We start from the raw sequence: 26,088 nt of genomic DNA, 5'->3' as shown, positions 1-26,088 counted from the left end.
TGGCTATATTCCCAAAAATCGGAATTTGGGGGGAGGTGGAGAATGCAGCCTGAATCAGCTGCTGAATTTAGTTTAACTTGAGGTGTAGGCTACACCAGTGCTTTTTTCTTAAAAAAAAAAAAAAAGTTTAGGGGTTCTCTCATTTTGACTCAAGAAAAACACCATTTTATAGTTCAAATCATGAAAAATAAATACAGTAAATTGACAAAAGTACAAAGATTCACAAAATGTTTAGGGGGCATGCGTACCCCTGCATACCCCCAGAAAAAAGCACTGGGAAAGAAAGAATGATTAAGATGACATAATTGTCTTTCAGAGTTCCTCAAACTAAACATTTTATTTGTTTAAAAGATAAATAATAAATGAGACCAAAAAACATACATTTAAAACACTTTTGATTCTGTAGTGCTCCACCCTTCTGTCAGTGAGCGGCTGCCCCAGCCCGCTTTTAGGGTTCTATTTTTCTAAATATTGTTTCTGCTTATGCAAACCTCCCAGTTTCCTCAGCCCTTATGTTAGGTCCTTGTGTGAGGATAATGCCATATTTTCTACATAAGGATTCACACTCAAGAGAATGAGTTCACTGTTAGTAATGTAAGTTAGTAATAGATATAGATATAGATGTATTAGTATAGTAATAGATATTAGTAATATATGTACAGTGTATTTTATACTCTGAGCATTTTGCTAAAGCTATCAACAACAAGCGTCCTGTTATACCATTTAGATATTTGTGCAATATCTAATTTGTGCAAACTAGTGTGAGAGCTGTCATTTCTGAGCCCACAACCCAGGAATTTGTTCTGAGTGTAAGTATAGAACTGAACTCACAGTCCTTCTACACAAAACTCCAGGTTTTCCCCGCACACAGCTTTCTTATTTCAGTAGATATGTATGTATGTATTTTGGAAGGAGAGAGTAATTTTGTTGCTGCCATTGTTATCAACGAGTCAAAAACCCTTGCGACCTGCTTCAAATCACCCAGAGATCTATCAGTAAAATCCCGGTCCACTTTCTGCCTAGCTCTGTAGTCGAAGGTGGCCGCTTGCTTGCTTGCAGCCCTTAGGGGCATTTTCCAAATATTACTTAGCAAGCTCCACTGAATTCCCCTGGATAGACTGAGGAGGAGTTGCTGTCTGCTCTAGCAGTGATCAGCCCCACATTCAAAGGGCTGTGGGAGGCAATATAGAGGGAGACCTGGGCCCTGCTCGCTCGCTCGCTACGTGCCAGAACGCGAGCGGTCGGGAATGCAAAATGCAGGCGGCGCTTCCCTTTCCAGGCACAATCCTTATAACGCAGGGCGAGCGTGGCCTTTACTAAGGATTGCCTGGCGGGCAGCTGCTGGCACAGGAGAGCGGGTAGCTCCTTTGCCAAATAATGTTAGCGGGTTGGAGGGCTTCCCTCAGCGACGGCTGCTGCCTGCAGGGCCGACTGACAATGGCCTGGGAGGCGGTGCCTTTTTCCCTGCAAGGAACGGACGGGGCACATGGTCTGCATTCTCTGCACAGTAAACACCCCACTGAGAACATGAAGAGAGTGTGTTGTTGTTTTTCTCCCCAACGGGTCTACAGCCTGAGTTAAACTTCGTTGCGCCCCTTAAGAACTACAACTCCCAGAACCCCTCGCGCGCTGTGGAGCGAAGGCTGTTTACACGCCGCACGCCTCCCTCTCTGGCTCTTCCGGCGCCGCGTCTTCTCTCTCTGCCCATTGGGCGGCGGCGGGAGCGCGAACGATTCCGTGCGCTTTGGAGGCGCGCGCGGAGGCGGCGCGGCTATTGGCGACTCGTGCGCTCGGTAGGGGGAAGGGAGCGCGCGCCGCCCGGCCGCGTCTTGTCGCTGGTGGTGTTGCTCGGCGTCTGCATGGGCAAGAGGAGAGCCATGGAGCGGGAAGGAGGCCCGGTAAGTCGGTGGTGGTGGTGGTTGCTTTGCTCGGTTAGCGGCGAGGCGGCAGTGAGGAAGGGCTCCCAAGCTCCTTGCTGTGGTGCCGTAATAACGTCCCACCTGCCTGCCTTCCGCTTATGGCGAGGGGCGGGGAGGGGTGTTCCATGTGAAAACGGAATACAGCATATTTCCCTCATAGACGGTGCCCCCTTCCCCCTAAAAGGAGTTCGCCCCACAACACGTGTCTCTCTCTCCCACCGCCCTTCTTGCTTGGACCCCTGTGTGCAAGGGGTATCAAATAAGCTTCCTTGAAAGTTAACTCGCTTGTCTTTTTCTCTCTTTTACTTTCAAAGACAGTTGCTCCTAGTCTAGATAGATAGATGGATAGATATGGATATTGGAAGCAATTCATTGAATACATGTTACTTCCTCAATCAAAAGGTGGTTTTTGTAATGCTATGTCTATTTTTTTTACAAATCAGATTATATATAGTGTATTTTATGAGTCGATACACAAGTGTATTTTAGGTTATAGAGGTTCTTTTTTCTAGGCGTTTTATATTTTCTTTATTGGTTATAATTATAAATAATAATAAATATAGGTTTTCCTTTAGGGAAAATATTTTTTTTTATGGGAGCCTTAATGTTACTTAAATATACTGTTATTTACCTTTTTAGAAAACCAACATGTGGGACAAAGCTCACTCCCTCCCCAAAATGCATTTTACTCCTTCTGTGCTCTCCTCAGTATGCCTTGTTTCCAGTATCAATGCTATATTTAATTTGTATTGCTGCCCTTGACAAAAAATAAAAATAGACTGAAATTTCTGAGTGTTGAAAGTGTTGCCCCCCCATTGAATCCATGTGACTGATGCTCCCAACTATATTATTATGTGAATGATCCTGCACACACGTAAGTTTCCTTTAAGTATTGAAAGATGTATGTGGGACAGCGCTAGCATATTGGCTAATTACCGTACCTCCTGGCTTTGCTTTGTGTGCAATTCGCTGCTTCTTGCTTATCAAACAGCTTATTAAATTTGTAACTGGCTGCTATTAAAACTAAATGACAGGTTGCATAGTGAACAGTTAAATATCAGTAGAATAAGAGTAACATCCAGCTGCTGTTTACAGGTAGGTAGCCGTGTTTGTCTGCCGTAGTCAAAACAAAATAAAAAAATCCCTTCCATTAGCACCTTAGAGACCAACTAAGTTTGTTATTGGTATGAGCTTTCGTGTGCATGCATCCAGCTATTGATATTTGTTTGAGCACCATCAGTATGGTTCAGGAGTCACCAGTTTTGTGCCCATGACTGGAGCGGGATAGGTCTTCCTTGGCCCCATTCTTCCACTGAAATTACTGTAGTCAGTAGAATTAGTTTTGGTGTGTGCTTTGTTGCATGCTGCCCATTGACAGTTTCTCCAGATTGGGCCCAAAGGTTGGTGAGTTCACTAGTCTGCAATCCTGTGCAAATTTAAGAGCAAGTTCCCCTGAATACAGTGGGGCAACTTAAAATTTAAATGTATTTTAGGATCTGATCACACAATAGATGGGAATAAGGGTTGGATTTGCTAATGCAACATAGATTGGAAGATGCTAATTGGTTAGGAGTGTAGAACTGGAGATTCTTGGGATTAAAGGAATGCTTTGTGGAAGAGGGTGGAGCTCAGACAGGAAATGGAATTTGATATTTATGGTGTGGTGGTTCCAGCTGTAGGGTGCATTATGGCTGGATGAGTAGTCGTAGGCAAAGAACTTCATGAACTCAGTAGTGATTTGGTGGCTTGCTGGGTAAATGGACTTAATCAATACAGCATATTGCTTTATCCCTCACAACAAATATGCAAAAAATAATAATACATGTCCTTCCTGTTGAATAACTACTTAGTCTATAATAGCTATTTGCTGGGGTTTTATATTCAAAAGCTGTAGCTTAGATTGTTTTTTTTATTCTCCCATAAACATGCATTGAACATTAGGTGGGAAATGTCCTGATGGTTATACTTGCAAAAAGTGGTTAAAATTGGACTAATCTGCTTGAAGTAATCTCTACTGGATGTGGCCAGATTTTTTTCACCCCAAATTGTAGTGGGCTACTATGGGTATCTGCTGCCTGCTTGACATTGCAATCTTCTTGAATTAGAAAGAAAAGCCAAGGTGGTAGGATGTTTGACTGCACTGGATTCCTCAGTATGTTGCTAAACGCACAAAGGTACAGTGGTGCCTCGCAAGACGAAAAGAATCCGTTCTGTGATTCTCTTCGTCTAGCGGTTTTTTCGTCTTGCGAAGCAAGCCCATTGACGGATTAGCGGATTAGCGCTATTAGCGGCTTTTAGCGGCTGATCGGATCAGCTGATAAGCGGCTTAGCGGCTTAGAAAAAGGGGGGGAGGAAAAAACCCAGCAGGAACTCGCAAGACATTGTCATCTTGCGAAGCAAGCCCATAGGAGATTCGTTTTGCAAAGCACCTCCAAAACGGAAAACTCTTTCGTCTAGCGAGTTTTCCGTCTTGCGAGGCATTCGTCTTGCGGGGCACCACTGTACTTCTCTTTCTTCTTCACTGTTTACCTCATGTCTTTACAGAGCTGGGCTATAGTCATGGCCACTTACCCCCAAAGTCTTCTTAACTCACTTGTTTGCTTTGCTGGGGTTCTCCACATACGTTTTTGCCTACAGTGTCCTAACATTGCTTGAAACCAGCAAGTAGGAGGGGGAACTAGATGTACAGTTATCTCTCTCTCTCTCTCTCTTTTTGCCAACTGTGTTTAACATTTTGTCTGCTTTGCCCCTAAATTTCCGATGTGTAGAAGGATTGCACAAGTCAGTGGGTTTAAAAGCGTGTTCTGGCCCTCCAGGCAATTCTGGCAATCCTGAAAGGTAACATGTCTGTACTTATGGAATTATCTCATATAATGCACTGCCTAGGAGAGAGGCAGGTGCAGGGCATGTTTCATGTGGTCAGTTGGGTCAGGGTGACGTCTAGGCCCAATGGACCAGGGTATAGCTTCAAATGGACTTGAGACAAGCTATTGAGAATTCCCCAGAATCCTCTGCAGTATGCAGAAATTCCACAGCAGACGCTCAGGAGTTCCCTGGAGAAGATGCATCAACATAGACAGTGTTCCCTGAAAGAAAAAAAGATGGAAAATGCTAGCAAAGACTGAAGTTATGAAACGTCAAAGAAGACTGAAATGATATACAGTTATATCATCCCCCCCATTGTTCTAGCTTGATTTTGTGTACTCCTTAGGATGTACATCAGTTTTACTTTTTCTTCTTCTTTTTTTGCAATTGCCCACTACTACCACATCACTGTTTTCTGATTGTGCCTATTGTAATTTATGTGGTGCTCACTAAAGACCTCAAAAAGTCAATCCTAAAATGTTGAGAATTATCATGACTTCAGGATTAAACGTTTTAAAGCACAGGATAAATGAACAGAGATGCATTTTCATGTTGTTAGTCATATATATCCCACCTTTCCTAATAAACTTGGCTGGACTTGACTCTGCCTTTTTAGCACCAGTTGAAAACGCTTCCGTTCTCCTGGAATTTTAACAGATATTATTTGTTTGTCCAATTAACTTTCTTTTTGTTAAGAACCAAAGAAGATCTCTGCTGGATCAGACCTAAGGCCTGTCTAGTCCAGCATATGATAATTTGCTTGTCCTTTTCTGCAGCTCTTCCAGTTTACTCTTCCACTTACTGTCTGAAAAATATTTTCACTTGATATTTGATATGTGTTGGTTTTAAATTGTTCTAGTTTGTTGTTGTTGTTGTTAGCTGCTTGGCTTAAAGGAAACAACACCGTATTTTAAATGAATATGTAATATTTTAAGGGGAGCATATTGAGGGAGTATGGGACCTCGTCATTAGTGGAAGTACCGACACTTCCTTGGCTAATAGCCTGCTCAAATGATTCTGCCTCTGATATATGTGAACTGAATGCCTCTTTCCCACCAATCATGCCTGTGGGTGTTTCAAATATACTCCGGTCTGTTTTGCTGTTAGTTGGAGTCTCCAGCCCATTGCAAGTCCTCATCCTTGGAGCAGAAGAATGAGGAGCAAGTGGATGATGACTTGGACCTCTTTGGGGGTTATGATAGCTGCCGGCGTTACAGCAGCAGTGGAGAGAGTGGCAGTACCTCCTTCCTGGAAGACTCTAGTGAGAATGAAGCAGCAGATCGAGAAGCTGGGGAGCTGCCTACATTGCCTCCACAGGCCCAAAAACCTACCAGCCGATTGCCAGATGAAAGTGGTTCTGAGCCAGGTACTGGTGTTTTGTGGCAAAGGAAGGCTGTAAATGATTGAATACAAAGCAGCTTTATTCTTTCTAGAGTGTGGGGGGGGTAGAGATAGTTGATGGAATACACTACATTTGGAGGATGAGCCAAAAATAAATATAATATCAGCTTTTTAATAGGGAGAGTGTGATATATTATCTCATACAGACATGGTGAGGGAGTATTACATATACGGAGTATGCCTAGCCATATGGTATTGCATGAAAAAACAGTGGTGTGTAAAGATGGAAGAATTCAAAATTTCACTATCATGCAGTTCTGCCCACTTTTTAAATTTACGGGGGCCTTTCCCCCAAGAAAACAATTTCAAACAAGCTTTTTTTAAAAAAAAAAATGTTTGGTTAAAGATTTTGACATACATTTCCCATGAATTCAGTGCAGTTATGGAAACTTGTATGTAGAAATACTGTATGTTATAATTTGAACATAAAATTGTGTTTGAATTTTTACACTTGTTTTTAGTGGTAGCTTTAAAACAATACAGCCTGAAAATATATGTCTTATTAAAAAACATGAAATTAAACAGTTCAGTTATTCTATAATGTTTCACAAGCAAAGCTTCTGCCCAGAAAAAAATCAAAATTTGTTCTCAAAATCCATTTGAGAAATAAACCTTTTCTTAAAAAAAGTACAATCTTTATAATTTGTTCTTATCGTATTCCTGGTGTTAAGCTTCCTTAGTAAGGAGGTTTGTGTTGAGAGGAGACGTGTGCAGGGCCAGACTTGTACATTTGGGGGTAGTGTGTCTGAAAATCATGAAATAGGACCAGTGCAACTCCCACAAGGTGGGTTATATGTACACAGCTGAGTGTACCAGCCATATCTAGCAATTCCTCATGATGAGCTACAAACCTTTCTTGAAAATTGTGGAATGGTGATATCACAATGGAGCTAGATACAGTTAGGGTTACCAGCATGGTGCCCAAGGGTGCAGTGGTGCCTCCTGCTCTCTGCTCCTTTCATCATGAGGTGGCTTAGATGCTTTCTGGTTTCCCCTTTGAAAAGTACATAGAAGCAAAGGAGGAAGTTGAAAGAATGACAATCTTTTTCACTTTCTCTTTCTACTCTGTGCATTTCAAGGCTCAGGTTGACAAATGAGAAGCTGAACAGAAAGTAGAGTGGCCTACACAAAAATAAAACCCCTTATCATTTCTCTAAAATATCTGGTAGCCGTGTTGGTCTGCCATAGTCAAAATAAAAAAATTCCTTCCAGTAGCACCTTAAAGACCAACTAAGTTAGTTCTTGGTATGAGCTTTTGTGTGCATGCACACTTCTTCAGATACACTGAAACAGAAGGATCTGGCAAATTCTGTTTCAGTGTATCTGAAGAAGTGTGCATGCGCACGAAAGCTCATACCAAGAACTAACTTAGTTGGTCTTTAAGGTGCTACTGGAAGGAATTTTTTTATTCTAAAATATCTGTTACTCAAATGAAGTTGCGAAAGGATACGATAAATAAAACTAAATAAATAGCTCAGCAGAGGGGGAGTTGAGGGAGGTCCAGAGGAGGGGAGGGAGAATAATTGTAAATAACATGATGAATGAGATTTGTATCATTAATTGTTATGAAATTCAATAAATATTTAAAAGAATTAGAAAGTAGAGTGACCAGGTGGGTAGGAAGGAAGGGGAAGTGAGCTATGGGGCTGTGCATGTATGAAAACGGAATGGCCAGGAGAGAAAGTGGGGTGCCCCAGGAGAGAGAGAAGATGGTGGCAGAGGGAGAGAAAAAAAGGGGGAGAGAGAGAGTGTGTGTGCGCGTGTGCGTGCGCTCATATACCCAGAGGACCCAAAAGCTAGCCATCCTTTGTGTCCAAAATGAGAGGGTGGAGTAGAGGCTCTTTCCAGTCCATTAGGTTGCAGCTTTTGTGGTGGAATTTATTTAAGTTAACAGATTCTGGCTTCAAGAAAAAACTGCAATCAGGAGTCTATCTGCATTGTAACACATTTCCTATGTTGGAGCACTGCCATACAGAGGTGCTTTTGGGCAGCCTCATAGGGTGTGCTTGTGTGATGTTTGGGTCAACCCATGCAATTGCTATTGGAGGTACAGGTTCCCTCTTGAGCCCCATGCCCCCAGCTAATGATGTAGTTTATCTCTCTGCTTTATAGTTACAGATAGGTAGCCGTGTTGGTCTGCCATAGTCAAAATAAAAAAATTCCTTCCAGTAGCACCTTAAAGACCAACTAAGTTAGTTCTTGGTATGAGCTTTCGTGTGCATGCGCACTTCTTCAGATACCTTCTTCTCTGCTTTATAGTCAATACTATGCAATGCAATGCAATACTGTCAGCTTTGTGCTTTTTATCCAACTTGGTTGATGCTCCTAGTGGCCAGTGCAATAACTGGCACTCTCTAACTCCTTCAGGTGTCTCTCTTTGGGATCCTAAAGCACACTATGGGCTCTGCTCTCTCCTTCTGATGCGCTAGTTGAAATGCCAGAATGAGCAGTTTGCGTCAGTAGCAACAAGTAACCCTTTACTTCCCCCTTTGTTGCTACCTACCCTTCTTATATGCCAGCTGGCTCTAGAATTCCCCCTACGTTCACCCCTTGTTTTGGGGGTGGGTGAGAGATAAACAGTTCCTCCTGGCTTGGAGGAGGAGGTGGCCCCTAGTCAACCTAAGTTTAATCATTCCCGTTGGCAGCCCTGGGCTTTTCTGGTGGAACTGAATTGCTTCCTGCTGCTGAGGCCTATTGTATTTGTGCCCCCTCAGCTGTCTGTGAGATGTGTGGGATTGTGGGCACAAAAGATGCCTTCTTCTCCAAGACCAAACGTTTCTGCAGTGTCTCCTGCTCCAGAAGCTACTCTTCCAATTCCAAGAAGGCCAGCATCCTGGCAAGGCTGCAGGTGAGCAAGGCCCACTTAACGAGACTGCTGTTTGCTAAACGAGGCATGAAAATAACAGTAAGCAGTGCTGGATGCCTGCCAGGGATATTCAAAAAGCCATTCTCCCATGAAGCAGGGACTTCAGGTGCTAGGAGGCACCTAGCAGACAGCCACACTTGATAACTAATTATTTGGAAGCAGCTTTTGGCAGAGGCGGGGAGAGTTGAGGTTGGAAAAACCATGCTTTCCCCATAGAATTGCACACCCACATGCACCAGCATATTAAAGATCACTTAGCACAGAACAGTTGCCCTTGTAACTGCTGTTTCATATTTGCAAACGGGTTACTGAAGAGGCCCTTTCCAATGCTTGCTTTTGTGGAGTGTAATTTAAAAAGCAAACATTGTCAATGATTGTAATGAAAACAACCACAGAGTGGTGGTTATTCCAGATTGACTAATCTCTCAAAAACACACAATCTTGTATAAGTAAGCCTTATTTGGAATCTAATATTGTACAATTAAGAAATTGTGAATATGACACCAGGAGTGGTGGTTTATTTCAAATTTAGAATAAAAAGAGTGTGATCTTTTGCAAGCATTTCCTGTATGAGAGGAGGCACCAGAAGGGAGAAAAAGGACAGCTCCACTAGTTGACAGGACACAGCATAGTTCAAAGATAAGAGAGTGAGTTGGAGGAGAAGAGGGATTCCTCAAAAGAAAATGAAGGAATCGGGTAGGTTTTAGGAAATAAGTTAGTTCTTTCTGTTCTTGATATCATTTCCTTCTCCATAACTTGGAGTGAACCTTTCAGGGACAGAGTTCCATATTTTCCAATCATGTCAACCACTCTGAGCATGTGTATAAAAGGCAAGTGAAAGATTAATAGTTGTTTTTGTCATCATCTTGTGAAAGTAGCAGAAAGTTCTGCATTGCGCTCCTTTTCCGTTTGAATGGCAAAAAGAATTCTCTGGCACCTTTGGAAAAATGCAAAACATACAGCTAGGAGTAATTTTGTCAGATACATCTGATGAGAGAAGCAACAGTCTTTGAAATATCAGGCCACATCTCTTCAGATACAGATAACAAAGTTACTTCTCATTTAGGAAAGCTACTTGTAAGCCGTTTCGCTGCCACAAAACTTTCTTGTACTCGTTAAAGCTGCCCTTCTGGTTTGATCCATTTAACCTGCAAACCCATCACAGGCAGCAAGATTTGTCTGTCCCTTGTGTCACTGGAAGGCTATTGGGAATGAACATCTCCTTATCATTTTGTTTTGTCTTGTCACACTTTCACAGGGCAAACCACCTACGAAAAAAGCCAAAGTCTTGCACAAGGCAGCCTGGTCTGCAAAAATCGGGGCTTTTCTCCATACGCAGGGCACAGGGCAACTGGCAGATGGAACGCCAACTGGCCAGGATGGTAAGTGCTGGCAAGTGGGCAGAGGAAGTAAGAGGCTGTTGCTTGCTTCAAACCTCAAGGTGAATAGGAAGTTCATCAGAACCATGCACAAAAGTATTTTTGGTTGAATAGAATATGCCAGCTGAAAGAGAAGAATGAATGTATGACCACTATAGATGTGGATGCAAGGTGAAGGAGTGCCTTCATGGCACAGAGAGAGAGAGAGACTTGCGTCCCCTTCCTGTTTTTTGGTGGTGCGTTTCAGACTTGTTGGCCTTGTAAACTAGTCTCTGCTTTTGGATAAGTCTAAAAACGTCTAGACTGTTCTGCGCTCTCTGTAATAGATCTAGCTATTTTCTCCTTTCTACTGGATAAAGATGTCTGAGCTCTTCAGAAACCCCCAGTGTCTTACACCAAGAGGATGATGCTCCAATAGAAGATGTCCCCATGTCTGTCCTTGTCCTGTTGTGGCGAATCTGTTTGCCAACCTTGAACCTTCTGTGTTGAGATGGTCTCTTGTGTCCCCTCCCAGCTCTCATCGTTGGCTTTGACTGGGGAGCGTACCTGCAGGACCATGGATGCAAGGCTGCGCCTGTTGGCAGTTTCAAACATGTGAGCACTCCCTACTTTCCATCAAGCCCATATGTGTTGTGTTGCAACAGAACCTAGGCTCCTGATAAGATAAGAAGGGTCCCCAGGAAAGTGCTGGGAGTAGCTTAAATTTTGTTTTTAAACAAGAATATCAAATCAAGATGACTTTGAATATCCATATTGTAAACTGTGTGCTATGATTTCTAAATGATAAAAAGCTTAATAGTATCCTGCAAATGGGACGCGGGTGGCGCTGTGGGTTAAACCACAGAGCCTAGGGCTTGCCGATCAGAAGGTCGGCGGTTCGAATCCCTGTGACGGGGTGAGCTCCCGTTGTTCAGTCCCAGCTCCTGCCAACATGGCAGTTCGAAAGCACGTCAAAGTGCAAGTAGGTTAATAGGTACCGCTCCGGCAGGAAGGTAAACGGCGTTTCCATGCGCTGCTCTGGTTCACCAGAAGCGGCTTAGTCATGCTGGCCACATGACCCGGAAGCTGTACATCGGCTCCCTTGGCCAATAAAGCGAGATGAGTGCTGCAACCCCAGAGTTGGCCACGACTGGACCTCATAGTCAGGGATCCCTTTACCTTTATCCTGCAAATGGATCCCAATTAGATTTGGCAATCAGCTTAAAAATATGTGAACAATTAAATTTAGTGTTGCTAGAAAGGAGAACATTTAAACAAATTGTTAGCTAACATTAAAACTAGTGCAAACTGCTATGACCATAAAATAAGTATAAGCTGTTCTACAATAATGAGAAACCTACACTGTATGATTAACAATGCTCTATTCATGGCTGTGAAGATGAACAGGAGAATGGCCAACTTCAGACTCTCCATCTGGTGTTGGAGGTAATTCCCCCTTTTCTCCTACAATCACATTTTTACCTAGAAAGGTGCTAGAGAAACGGATGCTAACAGAGTTAAGGGCACAAAGCTCTTCGTTAAAAGCAATTCCCTCACCTGCTCATCACACATGTGCACAATAGCACATCCATACACACACACACAAGCAAATATAAATTATTCTGACATTTTGCTATTCTTTCTGTGCCTCCCTGTTTTTCTGCTTCAATCTGTTCTCCACTCCGTCATCAGGTGCCTCTTTATGATCAATGGGAAGATGTGATAAAAGGGATGAAGGTAGAAGTGTTAAACAGTGATGCTGTGCTCCCCAGTCGTGTGTATTGGATTGCCTCTGTTGTTAAGATTGCAGGTGGGTCTCTTGAGGGGGATAACAGAAAAGAGTAATTTACTTTCCTTATTGTTATTTGAATGTACATCTGCTTCCATCTGGAGACTTGAGGCAGGCAACATATTTAAAAGGGAATAACAGCAACACCATTATAAAACGTTATGTACAGTATTTACTTTTTAACACTGATATGCAGCTATTCAAACAGGTTTCAGATCTATTGTGCAAAAAATTTGAAAACCTACATTAAAAGCATTATTGATAAAAGCAGCCCAAGAGAAGTAACAGAACAGAGAATTAGCAACACAGCAAAGGCTCTCTTTTCCTTTTCAAAAGGGGAGGTTTTAGCTTGTCTTTTAAAAGGACAGCAGAGAGGAGGCTGCATGCACCTCTTGTGGGAGAGCATTCCAAAGAATTGGGGCTGCAACAGAGAAGGCCCTGCTTATTGTAGAGAGTAAGCTCACCTCCACAGTAGTTGGAATCTGTACCAAGGCCTTATTAGTAGATCTCAGTTTGCTAGGGAAGTTCATTTGGCAGTGCAAGAGCTAGAGCAGTGGTTTTCCAACCTTTTTGGTATGGCAACTCACAAGCCCAAATTTACCTGGCATGGTAGGTGACCCATTGATTTATTGTCAAATGAATTTTGGACCTCAGGTCTTCGGGAGCCATCAGTTTCATGCATTTTAACCGCATGTTTGCCTATTTTATTACCACTGCTTAAGACGGGCATAGGCAAACTCAGCCCTCCAGATGTTTTAATACTACAATTCCCATCATTCCTGACTACTGGTCCTGTTAGCTACGGATGATGGGAGTTGTAATCCCAAAACATCTAGAGGGCCGAGTTTGCCTGTGCCTGGCTTAAGACATCCCAGTAAAAATAATAAAGCCTGTGACTCACTTGCAGGTCATAACCCACAGTTTGGGAAGCATTCTGCTAGAGCACTGGTGGAATAGGCTTCCAGACTTGCCATGCTGTGCTGTGTCCCAACCCAGGATTCCAGGTGGGCCTTGAGAGCATTCTTGGTAACAGGGCAGAACTGTAAAAGATTTGGGGAGCTGAATTAGGACACTTGGCTATCTTTCCAGCTGGCAAAGTTATTCAGGCTGTGGAGCAGCTTCCTAAAACAAGTGGTAGAAGCCCTGTGGTTGGAGGCATCCAGCGGTCCATACGCTGAGAACAGAGTTTGTCTTGAAGGAACTTAGTGCTATAGTTATCAGAAAAGGAGGGTGACAGTGTTCGAGACGTAATAAAATGTTCTCTTGTTTTCCTTTTCTGTCTTCAAAAATCAATCCTTGCAGGATACAAGGCACTGTTACGTTATGAAGGCTTTGAGAATGACTCTAGCAGTGACTTTTGGGTCAACTTGGGTACTGTGGACGTTCACCCTATTGGCTGGTGTGCTGTTAACAGCAAAATCCTGGTGCCTCCCCAGTGTAAGTGTCTTTGAGTCTTGCCCAGCTTTGGGGGTTTATTTAACTCACAATTTGCATCATCGCCTTTTCTCAAGTTGGATCATGCCCATTAATCCTAAATGCTGCAGGTTGGAATACATTGGGAACATTAGCAAAAAGTTATCAAATTGCATGTATGCTCGTAAATTTGAGAGTTCTTACAATGTGTCAATTTTTGTTTAGGGGACTGAGAAAGCAGAGATGAACGAGAAACGGGTGTATTGGGGAGCGGGGCTTTCTAGGCCAAATAGTACAACCCCTTGTTCTAGATGACTGTCCCACTAGGATGTGTCATTTTAGGGGGTAATTTTTTTTTGCAAAAGAAAGCAGTCTTAAAAATATGTTTTTGAGTGTGAGGAATTCAAATCTGCTATTATTTTTGTGACTGGACAACATTTAGCTTGGTATGTATGTTTGATGAAAAAACACATAAACTGCTTTTAAGAAAACCAAAGAATTTTAATTTTGCCTTCTGAAAGTGTGAGGTATTGCCTAATAATAATGATGATGACAATAAAAAATATTAACGTATAACCACAAGTACTTGGCAATCATTTTAAATTACCTCTGTGCAGTTTTATACACATTCTATGTACCATGCAAAACTAAATTATATTACTTTAACCAAAATGTCTTTTGAATTACCAAGTCATGTTACAACTTTTTAACACCCCTCATTTTTGAAAAGTTGGGTGGCCATTTGTCGTGGGTGCTTTTGTTGAAATTCCTGCATTGCAGGGGGTTGGACTAGATGACCGTGAGGATCCCTTCCAACTTTACAATTCTATGATTCTATGACCTTTAAAGCCCTTTATGGCTCAGGACCGCAATGCCTCAAGGACCACCTCTCCCCATATGAACCAGCCTGGACCCTACAAACTTTTGAGACATTTTACTGTAAAAGCAACTGGTAAATGAAATAAATAAAAATAAGTAGTTATTGCAGGTCAGATAATTTAACTGCTTGTAGTGCAGAACTTTCCCTTCAAAATGTAAAGAAATTTACTGCACTTCAAGGTGATCTGTAGTCACCTCTAAAGATTCCATCAAAAATCTAGAGCCTGTTCAGGGTGGTAGTATGTTGAGACTTAGATGTTGCTGATGCTTTTGTTGAGAGACTACAGTGTTTTGAAGGAGCAAAGCAAGTTGCTGCAGGTAATTTTTGGGGTGAGTGTAAACTGAAAGGAGGCTTTAAGTTTAACCAGAGAAGAAGAAAAATGAGGAAATCCCTGCTTTTCATTCTTCTGCAGGGATGAAAGGCGTGCTGAGTTTATTTTTTAATTATATGAAGATCATTATCCCAGCCTTCAACCACATACGTAATGCTGAGGGCAATTTATAGCAGTTAAAAATCACACTTTCATAATAAAACAACAGTACGGATACAACCAAGACAGTCATAATGGATAAAAACAAAATTCTCAGATAAAAGTATTATTTACCTGGGCGATCTTATACCTCTTTGTACAGCCATCCATTCAAAGTACACCGACTGGAAGGGGTACCTCATGAAAAAGCTTGTGGGAGCCAGGACTATCCCTGTGGATTTTCATATAAAGGTGAGGGAACAAATCTTTCTCCCCCCCCACCCCCCTGCACACAGAGGAAAGAATCAAGGCCTTTCTGCTTATCCATTCTTCCAGCGCCCTCGCCATGTGTAGAAATACACCACCCATCATCCTTGACCATTGCTCATGCTGGCTGGAGCGGATGTGAATTGTAGCCCAAACATCCAGAGAACACAAAGTCAGAGGCCGCAGTAGCCCATTCAGATTTAATATGGGCTGCAAGCCATGCTGGAGCTCACCTCTGTCTGGAAGGCCTGGTGATAAGGGAAAGACCCTTCTACAAGTTCCACACCATACAGTTATAGCACTCTTACAGCATTTCAACACTCACGGCTTCCCCCACAGAATCTGGGAACTGAGAGGGTGCTGAGAGTTGTTAGGACATTTACCCCTCACAGAGCTACAACTCCCAGACCCCTTAACAAACAACAGTTCCCTTGAACCCCTGGGAGAAGTTACTGTTAAAGTGGTATGACAGTGCTTTAAATGCATAGTGTGGATGTGAATGCAGTGCATTGAAACACACAATGTGTTTCAGGACTGAGCCGTGTCTGGGATAAGCAGCATAGCATAAAGTTGGTAGAATTTTCTTCAGAGTGTTTGGGTTCTGCCCAGTGCATTGTTTGATAGACATGAACAGAATGCGTTAGCTGTAATCTCCCACATTTGTGACATGATGTCCTTCAGTTTAAAAGACTAAATAAAGAGCAATTAAAACCCTGCTGTTTGGTCTGTTGCCTTCACTAGCTCACCTAAAAACTCAGTTTAGCTGTATTTGCTGCTGGAGGGAGAGGGGCGCCCCCTGCTGGCACATTATAGAAAGGGATCCTTGGCCAGACGGGATTTTTCTTCATAATCTGTGCCTCTGAATAGTGAGATGGCGGATTGAGGAAGAGCTTTTGCAGTTTTAGCTTCCACATTTAAACAGGCAAACAGGCACGAACCAGCGATACAGGGTTGGAATCACTAAGCGGTGTTGATTAGTCTCTTCAGAATGTTCATTGTGAGAGGGTAATTAGTGTTATACTTCATTATGCCTTCTTCTCCCTCCCCCTTTTACAAGGCTGCCTTGGCTAGAGATGGTATATCAGGCTGTTAGGAGCAAGGAGACTTCCTTTTTGGGGGAGACCCAGTGAGTTACCGCTTCTAGGTGATATCAAGGTTGCACTTATTTGCACCTGTGTTTCTACTGCAGTCTGTTGGATCTGCTTTTAATAAATATGGGTAGGATCAGGCAGAAGGTCATTGTTTAATAATAATTCTTTTCATATATTTTTCCCTCTAGAGCTTTTTTAAAGTTCAGAGTACTTCTCATATATTATCTCAGTAATCTTTACAACAGATAATACTGAATGTTAGCCATGTTCAGAGGAGACCCACTGAAAACAATGGACTTAGGTCCATTTGTTTCAGTAGGTCCACTCTGGGTATGAGTTAGTTGGGTATCCCCCCCAGTCACATTGTATTTTTATTATTAAATAATTTTATTAATTTTCAAGAAGCCAGTAGCATTGTAAAGTAGGTCAGTTATACAGTGGTACCTCTGGATACGAACGGGATCCGTTCCGGAGCCCCATTTGCATCCTGAAGTAAACGCAACCTGCGTCTGTACGTGTGGGTCGCGATTTGTCGCTTCTGCGCATGACGTCATTTTGACCGTCTGCGCCTGCGCGAGCAGCGAAACCCGGAAGTAACACTTTCCATTACTTCCGGGTCGCCACGGAGCGCAACCCAAAAGCGCTCAACCTGAAGCAACTTCAACCCGAGGTATGACTGTATCCACATATGGCAGATTTGTGCAGGGGACACGAGAGTCTGGTTTGCCAGAGTTCATGCCAGAGTTGCGATTTTATTATTTATTTATTTATACCCCGCCCATCTGGCTGGGCTTCCCCAGCCACTCTGGGCGGCTTCCAACAAAATATTTAAATACAGTAATGCATCAAACATTAAAAGTTTCCCTAAACAGGGCTGCCTTCAGGTGTCTTCCTGGTTCATAGTTTCACCTCCTGGTTTACAGCACTTCATTGGCTAAATCTGCTTCTGCCAGAGATGTGGGGCATGAGCCCTTAATGCAGAATATGAACCCAAGGAAGGTTCTGGAATTTTGACTGAGACTCTCCCCACAACAAATCAGTCAGTGTGGTATTAGGGTACCTTGGGCAAGCCTCTCTCTCTGTCAGGCTAGCCTGGCTCATTGGGTGGTTGTGAGGATAAAGGGAGGAAGAACCATGTATGCTGCCCTGAGCTTCTTGAAGAAAGGGCAGGATACAAATGTAATAAATCAGGTTAGATTGTGGTTTTATTTATCTAAATGCTCTGGGTGACACAAAAGTGGCAATGGCAGCGTTCACATTTCATGGTAAATAATAGTTAATGGTTTAGTATGAATGCAGAGAAGGCGCCTGCTTTACTGCTTCTTGAGCAGGGCCAACAAACCCTGGCCCCTGGCTTAATACTGCATTGGAACTGGGGATTCAATCAAATTAGTCCAGAAGCCAAAATTTATTCAGATGTATTACTAAACCAAGGCCAATGGTTCATGACTCCCACTCGAGCTAGAGAAGGAGTGAAGTGGGAGCCATGTCTGCAGTCATGCTAAACCAGTAACTATGGGTGTATGACCTGGGCTACTGAAAGTGTTTGGGAAAAAATCCAATCTGAATGGATGGCCGAATGCTTTTTTGTTGACATGGAGGCATCAGCAATTGGGGTTTTTTTTGGATTCATGCGGCATCCCATGTTTAAGAAAAACTGCAAGGCTGCACTCTAGAGGAGGAAGCGTAAAAGTGCAGAGAGTTGCGCAATCTCTGTGGTGGAGAGTTGCAGACATGGAAGACAGCAGAGCATCTCTCTTCTTGTTTACTCAGATGACTGAGAGCATGAAGTATCCCTTCCGCCAAGGCATGAGACTGGAAGTGGTGGACAAGACCCGTGTTTCTCGGATACGTGTGGCTGTCGTGGACACCGTGATTGGTGGCCGCCTGAGGCTTCTCTATGAAGACGGGGACAGCGTTGATGATTTCTGGTGCCACATGTGGAGCCCCTTAATCCACCCTGTTGGCTGGTCTAGAAGGGTTGGCCATAGCATAAAGAGAACGGGTGAGGATTTACATAGGAGAAAAACTACTCTTCTTCTTGAAGTATATATTTTAACCTTTCAAATTGTTGCAGATATAATGTATTCCTTCCTTTTAATGAGATTGGTTATTTGATGGTTTTTAAGATGATGAGAATGTTTGAAATGTATGCTGTGGCAAATAAACTATTTTTAAATGGAAGAAGAAGAAGAATTTTCCTTGCCAAAAGATGACCGCTAACTAGCAAATTTGAGATGTCTTGTTTCACTCTTTCTTACTTTCAATATCCTTTTATGTCTTTGCTGGAAGAAAAATCTAATGACATGGCACACCACCCTACCTTCCGGAAGATCTACTGTGATGCTGTTCCATATCTCTTCAAGAAGGTGGGAAAGGTTTATGGTCTCTTTCTTTTCTTTGGTCTCCAAGTGAGATGGGATTTGCACCATTTGGGGGATTGTAGTTTATGGAGCTCTTGAAATCTCTCTCCTGCCTTGCAAGGGACTAGCTGTTGTAGCGCCCAAGGAGGTCAGTGTTGAATGAACCAGTCGGGTGGCTCTCCATAGAATCACTTTGTCCTGGAACCGAGACTGGCACCAGTACTGTTGGTGTTTCAGCACCTTCTGAAGTACCTCTTCCCAGGCTGATGTTTAGTTCTTTATAGTTTAGTTCTGTATACCTGCAGGAGCATCTTCACCCCCCATTGTTCATCCCAGACATTGAGGTCCAGCTCTGAGGGCCTTCTGGTGGTTCCCTCACTGCAAGAAGTGAAGTTACAAGGAACCTGGCAGAGGGCCTTCTTGGTAGTGGCACCCACCCTGTGGAATTCCCTCTTGTCAGAGGTCAAGGAAATAAACAGGCAGCCCAGTATAGGGAAGTTTTTAATGCTTGGTGTTTTACTGTGGTTTTATAATTTGTTGGAAGTCGCCCAGAGTGGCTGGGGCAACCCAGTCAGATGGGCAGCAAATAAATAAAGTAGTAGTAGTAGTAGTAGTGGAGGTATTATTGTTAATTTGCCCTCAATTGCTGCTGCATTTTATTTTTCAAAGATTTAACACTGTTTTACTTTGCTTGATGGATTGCTGTCTTTTTTCTGTTGTGCTTTGAGATGCTCTTTAAAAGACAATACATAAATAAACAAATCACAATGTTGAGCTATTGGTGATAGGATACAGGACCTACGTGAGTTGAAAGCAAAACAGGGATGGCTTGCAGCAAAAATATGGGGAAGACTTTCTGTGGTTGGAAAGAGTCATTCCACTATTGAAGGACTAGACCTTGGAGGAAGCTTAAGCAATGGGAGATGTTGTCTTTCCCTCTATCGTGCTTATCCTAATTGGCCTTGCAACCATGCTGTGACGTAGGTCACTGCTGTTCTCGTGTATCAGATAATTAACTGAGAACAAGAGTGCTGCTTCCTCAAGGCCGGCCAGCAAAGCTGGAAAGCAATTTGAACTCCTACGCCCCAATCACCAAGGTCGGTCTTTCTAGTTACCCACACATGTCCCTGCATGTGTTTTATTTCTTTATCACCAACTTCTTTCTCATCCGTAATCTGTTCCAGGTGCGCGCTGTCTACCCAGAAGGTCGCTGGTTTGAGGAAGGCATGAAACTGGAAGCCATTGACCCTTTGAATATGGGCAACATTTGTGTGGCTACTGTCCGTAAGGTATGCCAGTCTGAAAAGAAGGAGCGGCTGCTTCAGCCAAGCACAGCGCTTTCAGGGAATTGGGAGTTAGACTTTGAAGGAAGAAAGGAACTGCTTTAGGGTTGTTGTTTTTTTACAAAGAAGCGGTGTATAAATTTTTACGAAATAAAAAAATTAAGCCTCTAGTTTATATACCTTAGAGCCAACTGATTTGGGCCAGTGGGCAGATTTCGAATTTTGAGAAAACGTTGGAGGCAACAGTCACAAAATAGCGGATATGTGCTATGAGTCTGCTTTTTTAAAAATCTAGCAATGCTTGTACAGTGTTGATGGGATGTTCAAATCACACACATGTGAGTGCAGATCTTGGTTTTTGAAAGAAAAGCAAGTTATAAATATTTTAGAAATAAATGAGTGAGAAAATTAAGAGGCAAGTATGTTATATTTAGGCACTTAACACCATAGAGTGCTCCAGCTCTTCTCTCTGTTGAGTTTAGAAGCTGCTATTATGAAATACTTTAGAACAACCTTCAGGTTCGCTTTCTCACCCCTGGCCTGTCTTTCAGGTCCTTTTAGATGGCTATCTCATGATCGGCATTGATGGTGCAGCCTCTGAGGATGGTTCTGATTGGTTCTGCTACCATGCTTCCTTGCACTCCATTTTCCCTGTCAATTTCTGTAAGCAGAACAACATTGAACTGACGCCTCCGAAAGGTGAGGACCCCAAGCTCTCCTTCTCTTTGCTTGCTTCCGTGGCAGATTGAGCTCCTTCCCTGCAAAATAGAATGCTAAGAAAGCCTTGCTTATGTTAGACTATAAGTGTGAAACCGACATACTCTGTTTCTTCTTTGCCACTGAGATGGCGATCTCTCTTGTTGTTCCTGCCCAAGAAAATTGGGAGTTTGGCTGGAATTCAGTTTCTGCCTTGCTATCCTCCTGCGTTTGCTCTGAATAGAATGCCTGCCTCTGAATCTTGCCGTTTCCATGCTTCTCTTTTGGGGGCATCGGAGGGCTATACAAAAGCTGGTGTTCATCCTTTCCTGCCTCTGCACTCCTCTGGAAACAAGAACCACTTGGTTTTCTGAATAGCTATTGCATTGTGTTCTGTCTGATCTCCACTCTGGAAAGCAAACTTTGTTTTTGCTTTGCCCCACTGTAGTTGGCATTGGCTGCTTCTTGGGCAAATATGTGCGAGGGGATAGACAATAACTTGCATGCTTCTCCTGCTACTTCTGGTTGTGGTGTTTATGAAGGAGGTGTTTCATTCCAGTAACATTTCTCTCCCCCCCCCCAACTTCATACTTCAGGGCATGATGCCAAGACCTTCAGTTGGACAAGCTATCTAGAAAAGACCAAGTCAAAGGCTGCACCAGCACATCTGTTCAACGTGGTGAGTAGCATGTGGAAGGGCAAGTTCACAAAGGCACCAGTGTCACCCCAAACTAGTGGCTCTGTTGTTGAGAAGCAAATGGCCTTATGAGAAATGCCATTATATACAGTGCAGATGCAAGCATACTTACGAAATATTGTGTAAAGTGTTTCCCTGAAGCTACAGAAAATGGCAATCAGATTTATCAAGGGTTGTGAATGGCTTCCCTAAGTGGAAAGGTCCAAGTGTCTGGGATATTTTAGTCTAGATAGGGAAGTAAGGTTCATTTCGTACGTAGAATTTCAATGATCACCCTTGACAGTGTGCTTTGCTGAAAAGAGATCAAGAAGACTGCACTCTGCAGCAGAGTCAAATCTCTCATTTATAACCTTGGCATTGGTACTGCTAACTTAAATGTGTAGGGTTGTCCCCCCCCCCCCGATTTAAATTCCTTCCTTAGCTCGTTACAAATATCATTTCTGGACACTCTTACTGTCCCTCAACTTGAACTGCTAAGCTTCCCCAGTAAAATTAGCTATTTATTTATTAAAATATTTATTTAATAAAAAAAATTTACAGCTCGCTCTGTGTGTGTGTGTGCGCGCACGTGTGTGCATACACTTAAAAATTTTAAATCTGAGAGCAGCATGCAGAATTTGTATTTCTGAGAACAAGAACGTTGAGTGCCTTCAGTAAATAAATGGAAGGAAGGAAGGAAGCCCTCATGGATGTATATTATTATTTGAGGTTGGGTATATCGTGCTGCTCCTTTTCCCAGGATTGCCCAAACCATGGCTTCAAGATGGGTGCCAAGCTAGAAGCAGTAGACTTGATGGAGCCCAGGCTTATCTGTGTGGCCACAGTGAAGCGAGTGGTACATCGCCTCCTCAGGATACACTTTGATGGTTGGGACAGCGAATATGATCAGTGGGTGGACTGTGAGTCCCCAGATATTTATCCTGTGGGCTGGTGTGAGCTGATAGGCTACCAGCTACAGCCCCCAGTAGCACCAGGTAAGAGAATGTATCTTCTTTTCATCCAGCATCACCAGTTTCACTCAAGGTGTGTTGGTGGCAATCTGACCTATTGCTCTTCTTTTTACTTTTCTTACGCGAAAGAGGTACCTTCCACATGACCCACACTATGTCTTAATTGCATAGCAAACCTGGACATGTTAAAGGCTGGGAACCAGAATGGGCAGGTTCAGTAGCTGATGAGGAGCTGAAGCTGAAATCAAAACAACAGGAGCCCCCTATTTTGAGGGAGGGAGGATGTTTTCAAGCAGAAATGGTCAAACTGATTCTGCTCTCAATACCAGCTCCATATACATGCAGCTCATTCAGTGAGGACTAGAGCAGCCTTTTGGCTTTGTTCCTCTACCTTTGAATTACCTTACTTTGAGCCACTGACGTTCTTTACAAGATGAAATCATTGTGAGGCCCCAGAATAAAATGTACAAAGGTAGCAAACTTGGGGGCTTATGGGAGACTAGACAGAAAACTGTCCTTCTCTGTCTCCTCTACCTTTTTATACAAAGTGTTCTGAACCTCTTAAACTGGGAACTAATCATGAACCCTCCTGCTTGGAAACCTTATGCAGCTGTGTCTACTGCTTAATGTCTCCTGTGTCCTGTGTAGCTTCTGATTGTAGATCTGTTTCCTCGGTGGCAGAGCCTATGTCACCAGTGCCAACTAAGGAGGTGCCGAAGAAGAAGCGAAAGCCATATGGAAGGAAAAGTGAGTGGCAATTGGAACAACCTTGTCTCTGTGATTCATCTTAGTAACAAAGAAAATATTGCAAAGTTTGATACTAAGGCATAAGCCTGCTGCAGATAGTATGCTGCCCAGAACTACCAGTGCACATGCAAGGAACATTAAGGTACAGAAGATGAGGGTGGAACATTTGCCTGGACTATCTTCTGTGAGGATGGCATCGCAAAATGGAGTAGCTTGAAATGTGGATGGTGGGACTGTCTGACAGGGCATGAAATGGACTTCCTCATCATTAGCTTGTGCCTTGGTCCCATGCATTCTTGTGAATCACTGTAAGCTGTCACTATTGGAATTGAGATTCTTGATTGGATGGACCACATATATGACTTGGTTCTATGACAGGGATGATGAACCTGTGATTCTTCCAATTTTGTTGCACTACAATTCCCACCATCCCTTTTATCATCCCATTGTCCCTCTGTCACCCAACCTGAGCCTTAAAGGAGCATGCCTTTCTTATGCTGCCGGTGAGGTTGGCTTGCTGTGAGGTAATGCCGAATAGGGCCCTTCTCTGTAATACCAAAGATCATTCTACGAGGAGGTGCTAGGTGACTGAATCTGGGACCTTGTTTGCGCAGAACATGAGCTATGGCTCTTCAAGAATTGTGGCTACAACAATTGTGTTTGAAACCCTGAACATCTCTTACTAAAAGGGCCTCTGTTAACATGGTGGGAAATGAGCTCTGGCTGAATATCAGGTGACTGTAGTGGGCTAATTGAACCATTGGCCTGATGGCCAACGCCAGCTAAATATACTAAACATATGAGAGCCAGTGTGGTGTAATGGTTAGAGTGCTGAACGAGGATCTAGGAGACCGGGGTTCAAATCCTCACTCAGCTGTAAAGCTCACCTTGTAGTTTAAACTAAACAAAAATGACGATCAGTAGCACTTGTGTCAGTGTTGTAACGGTGAGTTTAGAGAATTGTTTGATTGTTCAGCATCCTGCTCGGTTCACTGAGTGGCCTAACCTTTCTTGCGAGATTCCTATGAGTCTTAATTCTAGCTCTCTTTGAAATAGTCAGCCAGTGTCTTGAGTAATTTCAGCTCCACTGAGAGCTCACTTGACTGAATGCTGCTGCCATACCAAAACAACAACAACACACAAAACAACCCTTCACAACAAGATGTTAATATAAAAAGCAAAACAGTCACAAAGGTGGGTTTTCTTATAACTTCCTCTCTTCTGTATACAAAGGGAAGAAGATGACTGCTAAAGCCCGTTCCATCAAGCAAGCAGCAAAGAAGACGGCTGCCCCCGAAGTAAAGAAGAAAGCACAGGCTGCCAAGAAAAGGGCTGCCCCTAAAGCAAAGGAGGGCACACAAACTGCAAGCAAGACCTCACTGAAACCAGCTTCTGATGAAAGTAAGTTAAAAGGGGCGTCACTTATTCCTACTTTTTTGCTGTCCCCCCTTATGTGGGATTGGAGATGGGAAGGTGGTGGTTGTGTAAATTAGCTATTTTCCTGCTCGCCATTTCCAGTGCAGAATCTGCTTGCTGTTGTAGGAAACTCCAGTCACAGGTCTCCCAGCCTTGGTACATACATATGGATGCAATTTACCACAAGCTTTTGCTATTGCTTATTTCTTACATGTGTATGTGCACGCTCTGAGGATTGTGTCCTGCGATGTAAATGGAGCCCCTCTCTCTGTTTCTTGCAGTTGTTGCTGTGGAGGTGAAAGAAGAAATTCTTGACGATTCAGCAATGGAACTTGAAGCCCCACTGCCAGTCCCAATCAGCTGCTTAAAGGATGAAGATATGGACACGGAATCCCCACTGAGTCCTATGCCGGGCGGCTGCTTAAAGGATAAGGATATTGGACCAGAAGCTCCAGCAAGCCCAGTATTGATCAGCTGCTTAAAGGATGAAGTCATGGAACCAGAAGCTCCAGCAAGCCCAGTATTGATCAGTTGCTTGAAGGATGAAGATGTAGACTAAAGCTTCATGCGACAAAGTGACTTGATGTTCTTTTGCCACAGTCCTTGAAGAAATCAGGAAAATGCTGGCCTCATTTGCGGGGGCATGGACCACAGTTTATAAAGCTGTAGTTTTTTCATAGTTGATGGATCACCTCAAAATAAAAAAGGAAAAGCTCTCAAAACAAATTCCACTTAATTATGTAAAAAGGCAAGCCCACTATGCCTTTCTGACTGGCATGGCAGGAGCCAAGGATGAACTCCTCCATTTCAGATCTCTGTAGGGAGGTGCTTCCAAGTCATTCTAAACTTGCATCAGTTGAGCCAGAATCTAGATAAGTGCCAATCCAGTAGAGAACCACATCCATTACATGGTACAGTGGAACCTCAGGTTACAGACACTTCAGGTTACAGACTCCGCTAACCCAGAAACCCGCTAACCCAGAAACCTCGGGTTAAGAACTTTGCTTCAGGATGAGAACAGAAATTGAGTGGTGTGGCAGCAGTGGGAGGCCCCATTAGCTAAAGTGGTGCTTCAGGTTAAGAACAGTTTTAGGTTAAGAACAGACCTCCAGAACGAATTAAGTTCTCAACCCGAGGTACCACTGTATTGGGAACTTCTCTCCCAAATTATCTCTGTCTTCCTCTGTGCTACATTGTTTCTTCCTGCCATTTTGGCCACAGAGTCTAAGAAGGGACAGGACACATGAAATCAAATTACATGTGAGCCCAATGCACTTTGGAGCATCACATTTTCCTCTGTGAGGAGTAGGAGTATACACTTGCCCCACCCCCCTTGTACTATGAACAGAATGAATCAATTCTTTGACAATAATGAGAGGAGAAAAATGTATTGCAACCCTTTCTGTAAATAAAACTTCATGTGTTTATTTTGCCCTTTTGTTGAATAAACTCAGTCAGAATACCTTGTGTTTGGAGTCTTTTCTGGTCTTCTCTGGTCAAGAAAATAGGGGTACCAAGGGCATACAGAAGCAACTTGTGCATTGTTTGCTGGCTCTAAAGTACATCTGTCTGCAAGGGGGGTTGTTTTGCCTTTTGTCTTCTCAGACAGGTCATAACC

General features: G+C 43.1%; 1 protein-coding gene across 2 annotated transcripts; it reads left to right on the top strand.

Annotated features, from left to right (window-relative positions):
- Positions 1-398: 398 nt before the first annotated feature.
- L3MBTL2 (L3MBTL histone methyl-lysine binding protein 2) lies at positions 399-25,932 on the top strand. 2 transcript variants are annotated; one of them, XM_082241285.1, is made up of 17 exons: positions 399-1,898; positions 5,892-6,150; positions 8,900-9,033; positions 10,310-10,433; positions 10,945-11,024; positions 12,102-12,219; positions 13,501-13,635; positions 15,124-15,212; positions 18,092-18,323; positions 18,611-18,687; positions 19,866-19,970; positions 20,516-20,663; positions 21,257-21,339; positions 22,097-22,331; positions 22,989-23,054; positions 24,288-24,455; positions 24,752-25,932. In XM_082241285.1, exons 1-17 carry the CDS (start codon positions 1,860-1,862, stop codon positions 25,027-25,029), a joined length of 2,370 nt encoding a protein of 789 aa, XP_082097411.1. In that variant the 5' UTR covers positions 399-1,859; the 3' UTR covers positions 25,030-25,932. The 2 variants fall into 2 exon arrangements, with proteins under 2 accessions (XP_082097411.1, XP_082097410.1); XM_082241284.1 differs by having other exon boundaries at positions 1,702-1,898; positions 22,956-23,054.
- Positions 25,933-26,088: the final 156 nt, after the last annotated feature.

The sequence above is a fragment of the Podarcis vaucheri genome (assembly GCF_965113315.1).
Source record: "Podarcis vaucheri genome assembly, chromosome: 10".
In the NCBI taxonomy this organism is placed as follows: Eukaryota; Metazoa; Chordata; class Lepidosauria; order Squamata; family Lacertidae; genus Podarcis; species Podarcis vaucheri.
Note: the sequence above shows the minus strand (reverse complement) of the source record. Positions and strands in the feature narration are given on the sequence as shown.

Excerpts from the sequence above, each read along its gene's own strand:
- L3MBTL2 (XM_082241284.1), top strand. The coding sequence starts at position 1,860 with ATGGGCAAGAGGAGAGCCATGGAGCGGGAAGGAGGCCCG. Across the intron at positions 9,034-10,309 it reads GCATCCTGGCAAGGCTGCAG|GGCAAACCACCTACGAAAAA; the intron begins GTGAGCAAGGCC and ends ACACTTTCACAG. Across the intron at positions 23,055-24,287 it reads AAAGCCATATGGAAGGAAAA|GGAAGAAGATGACTGCTAAA; the intron begins GTGAGTGGCAAT and ends CTGTATACAAAG.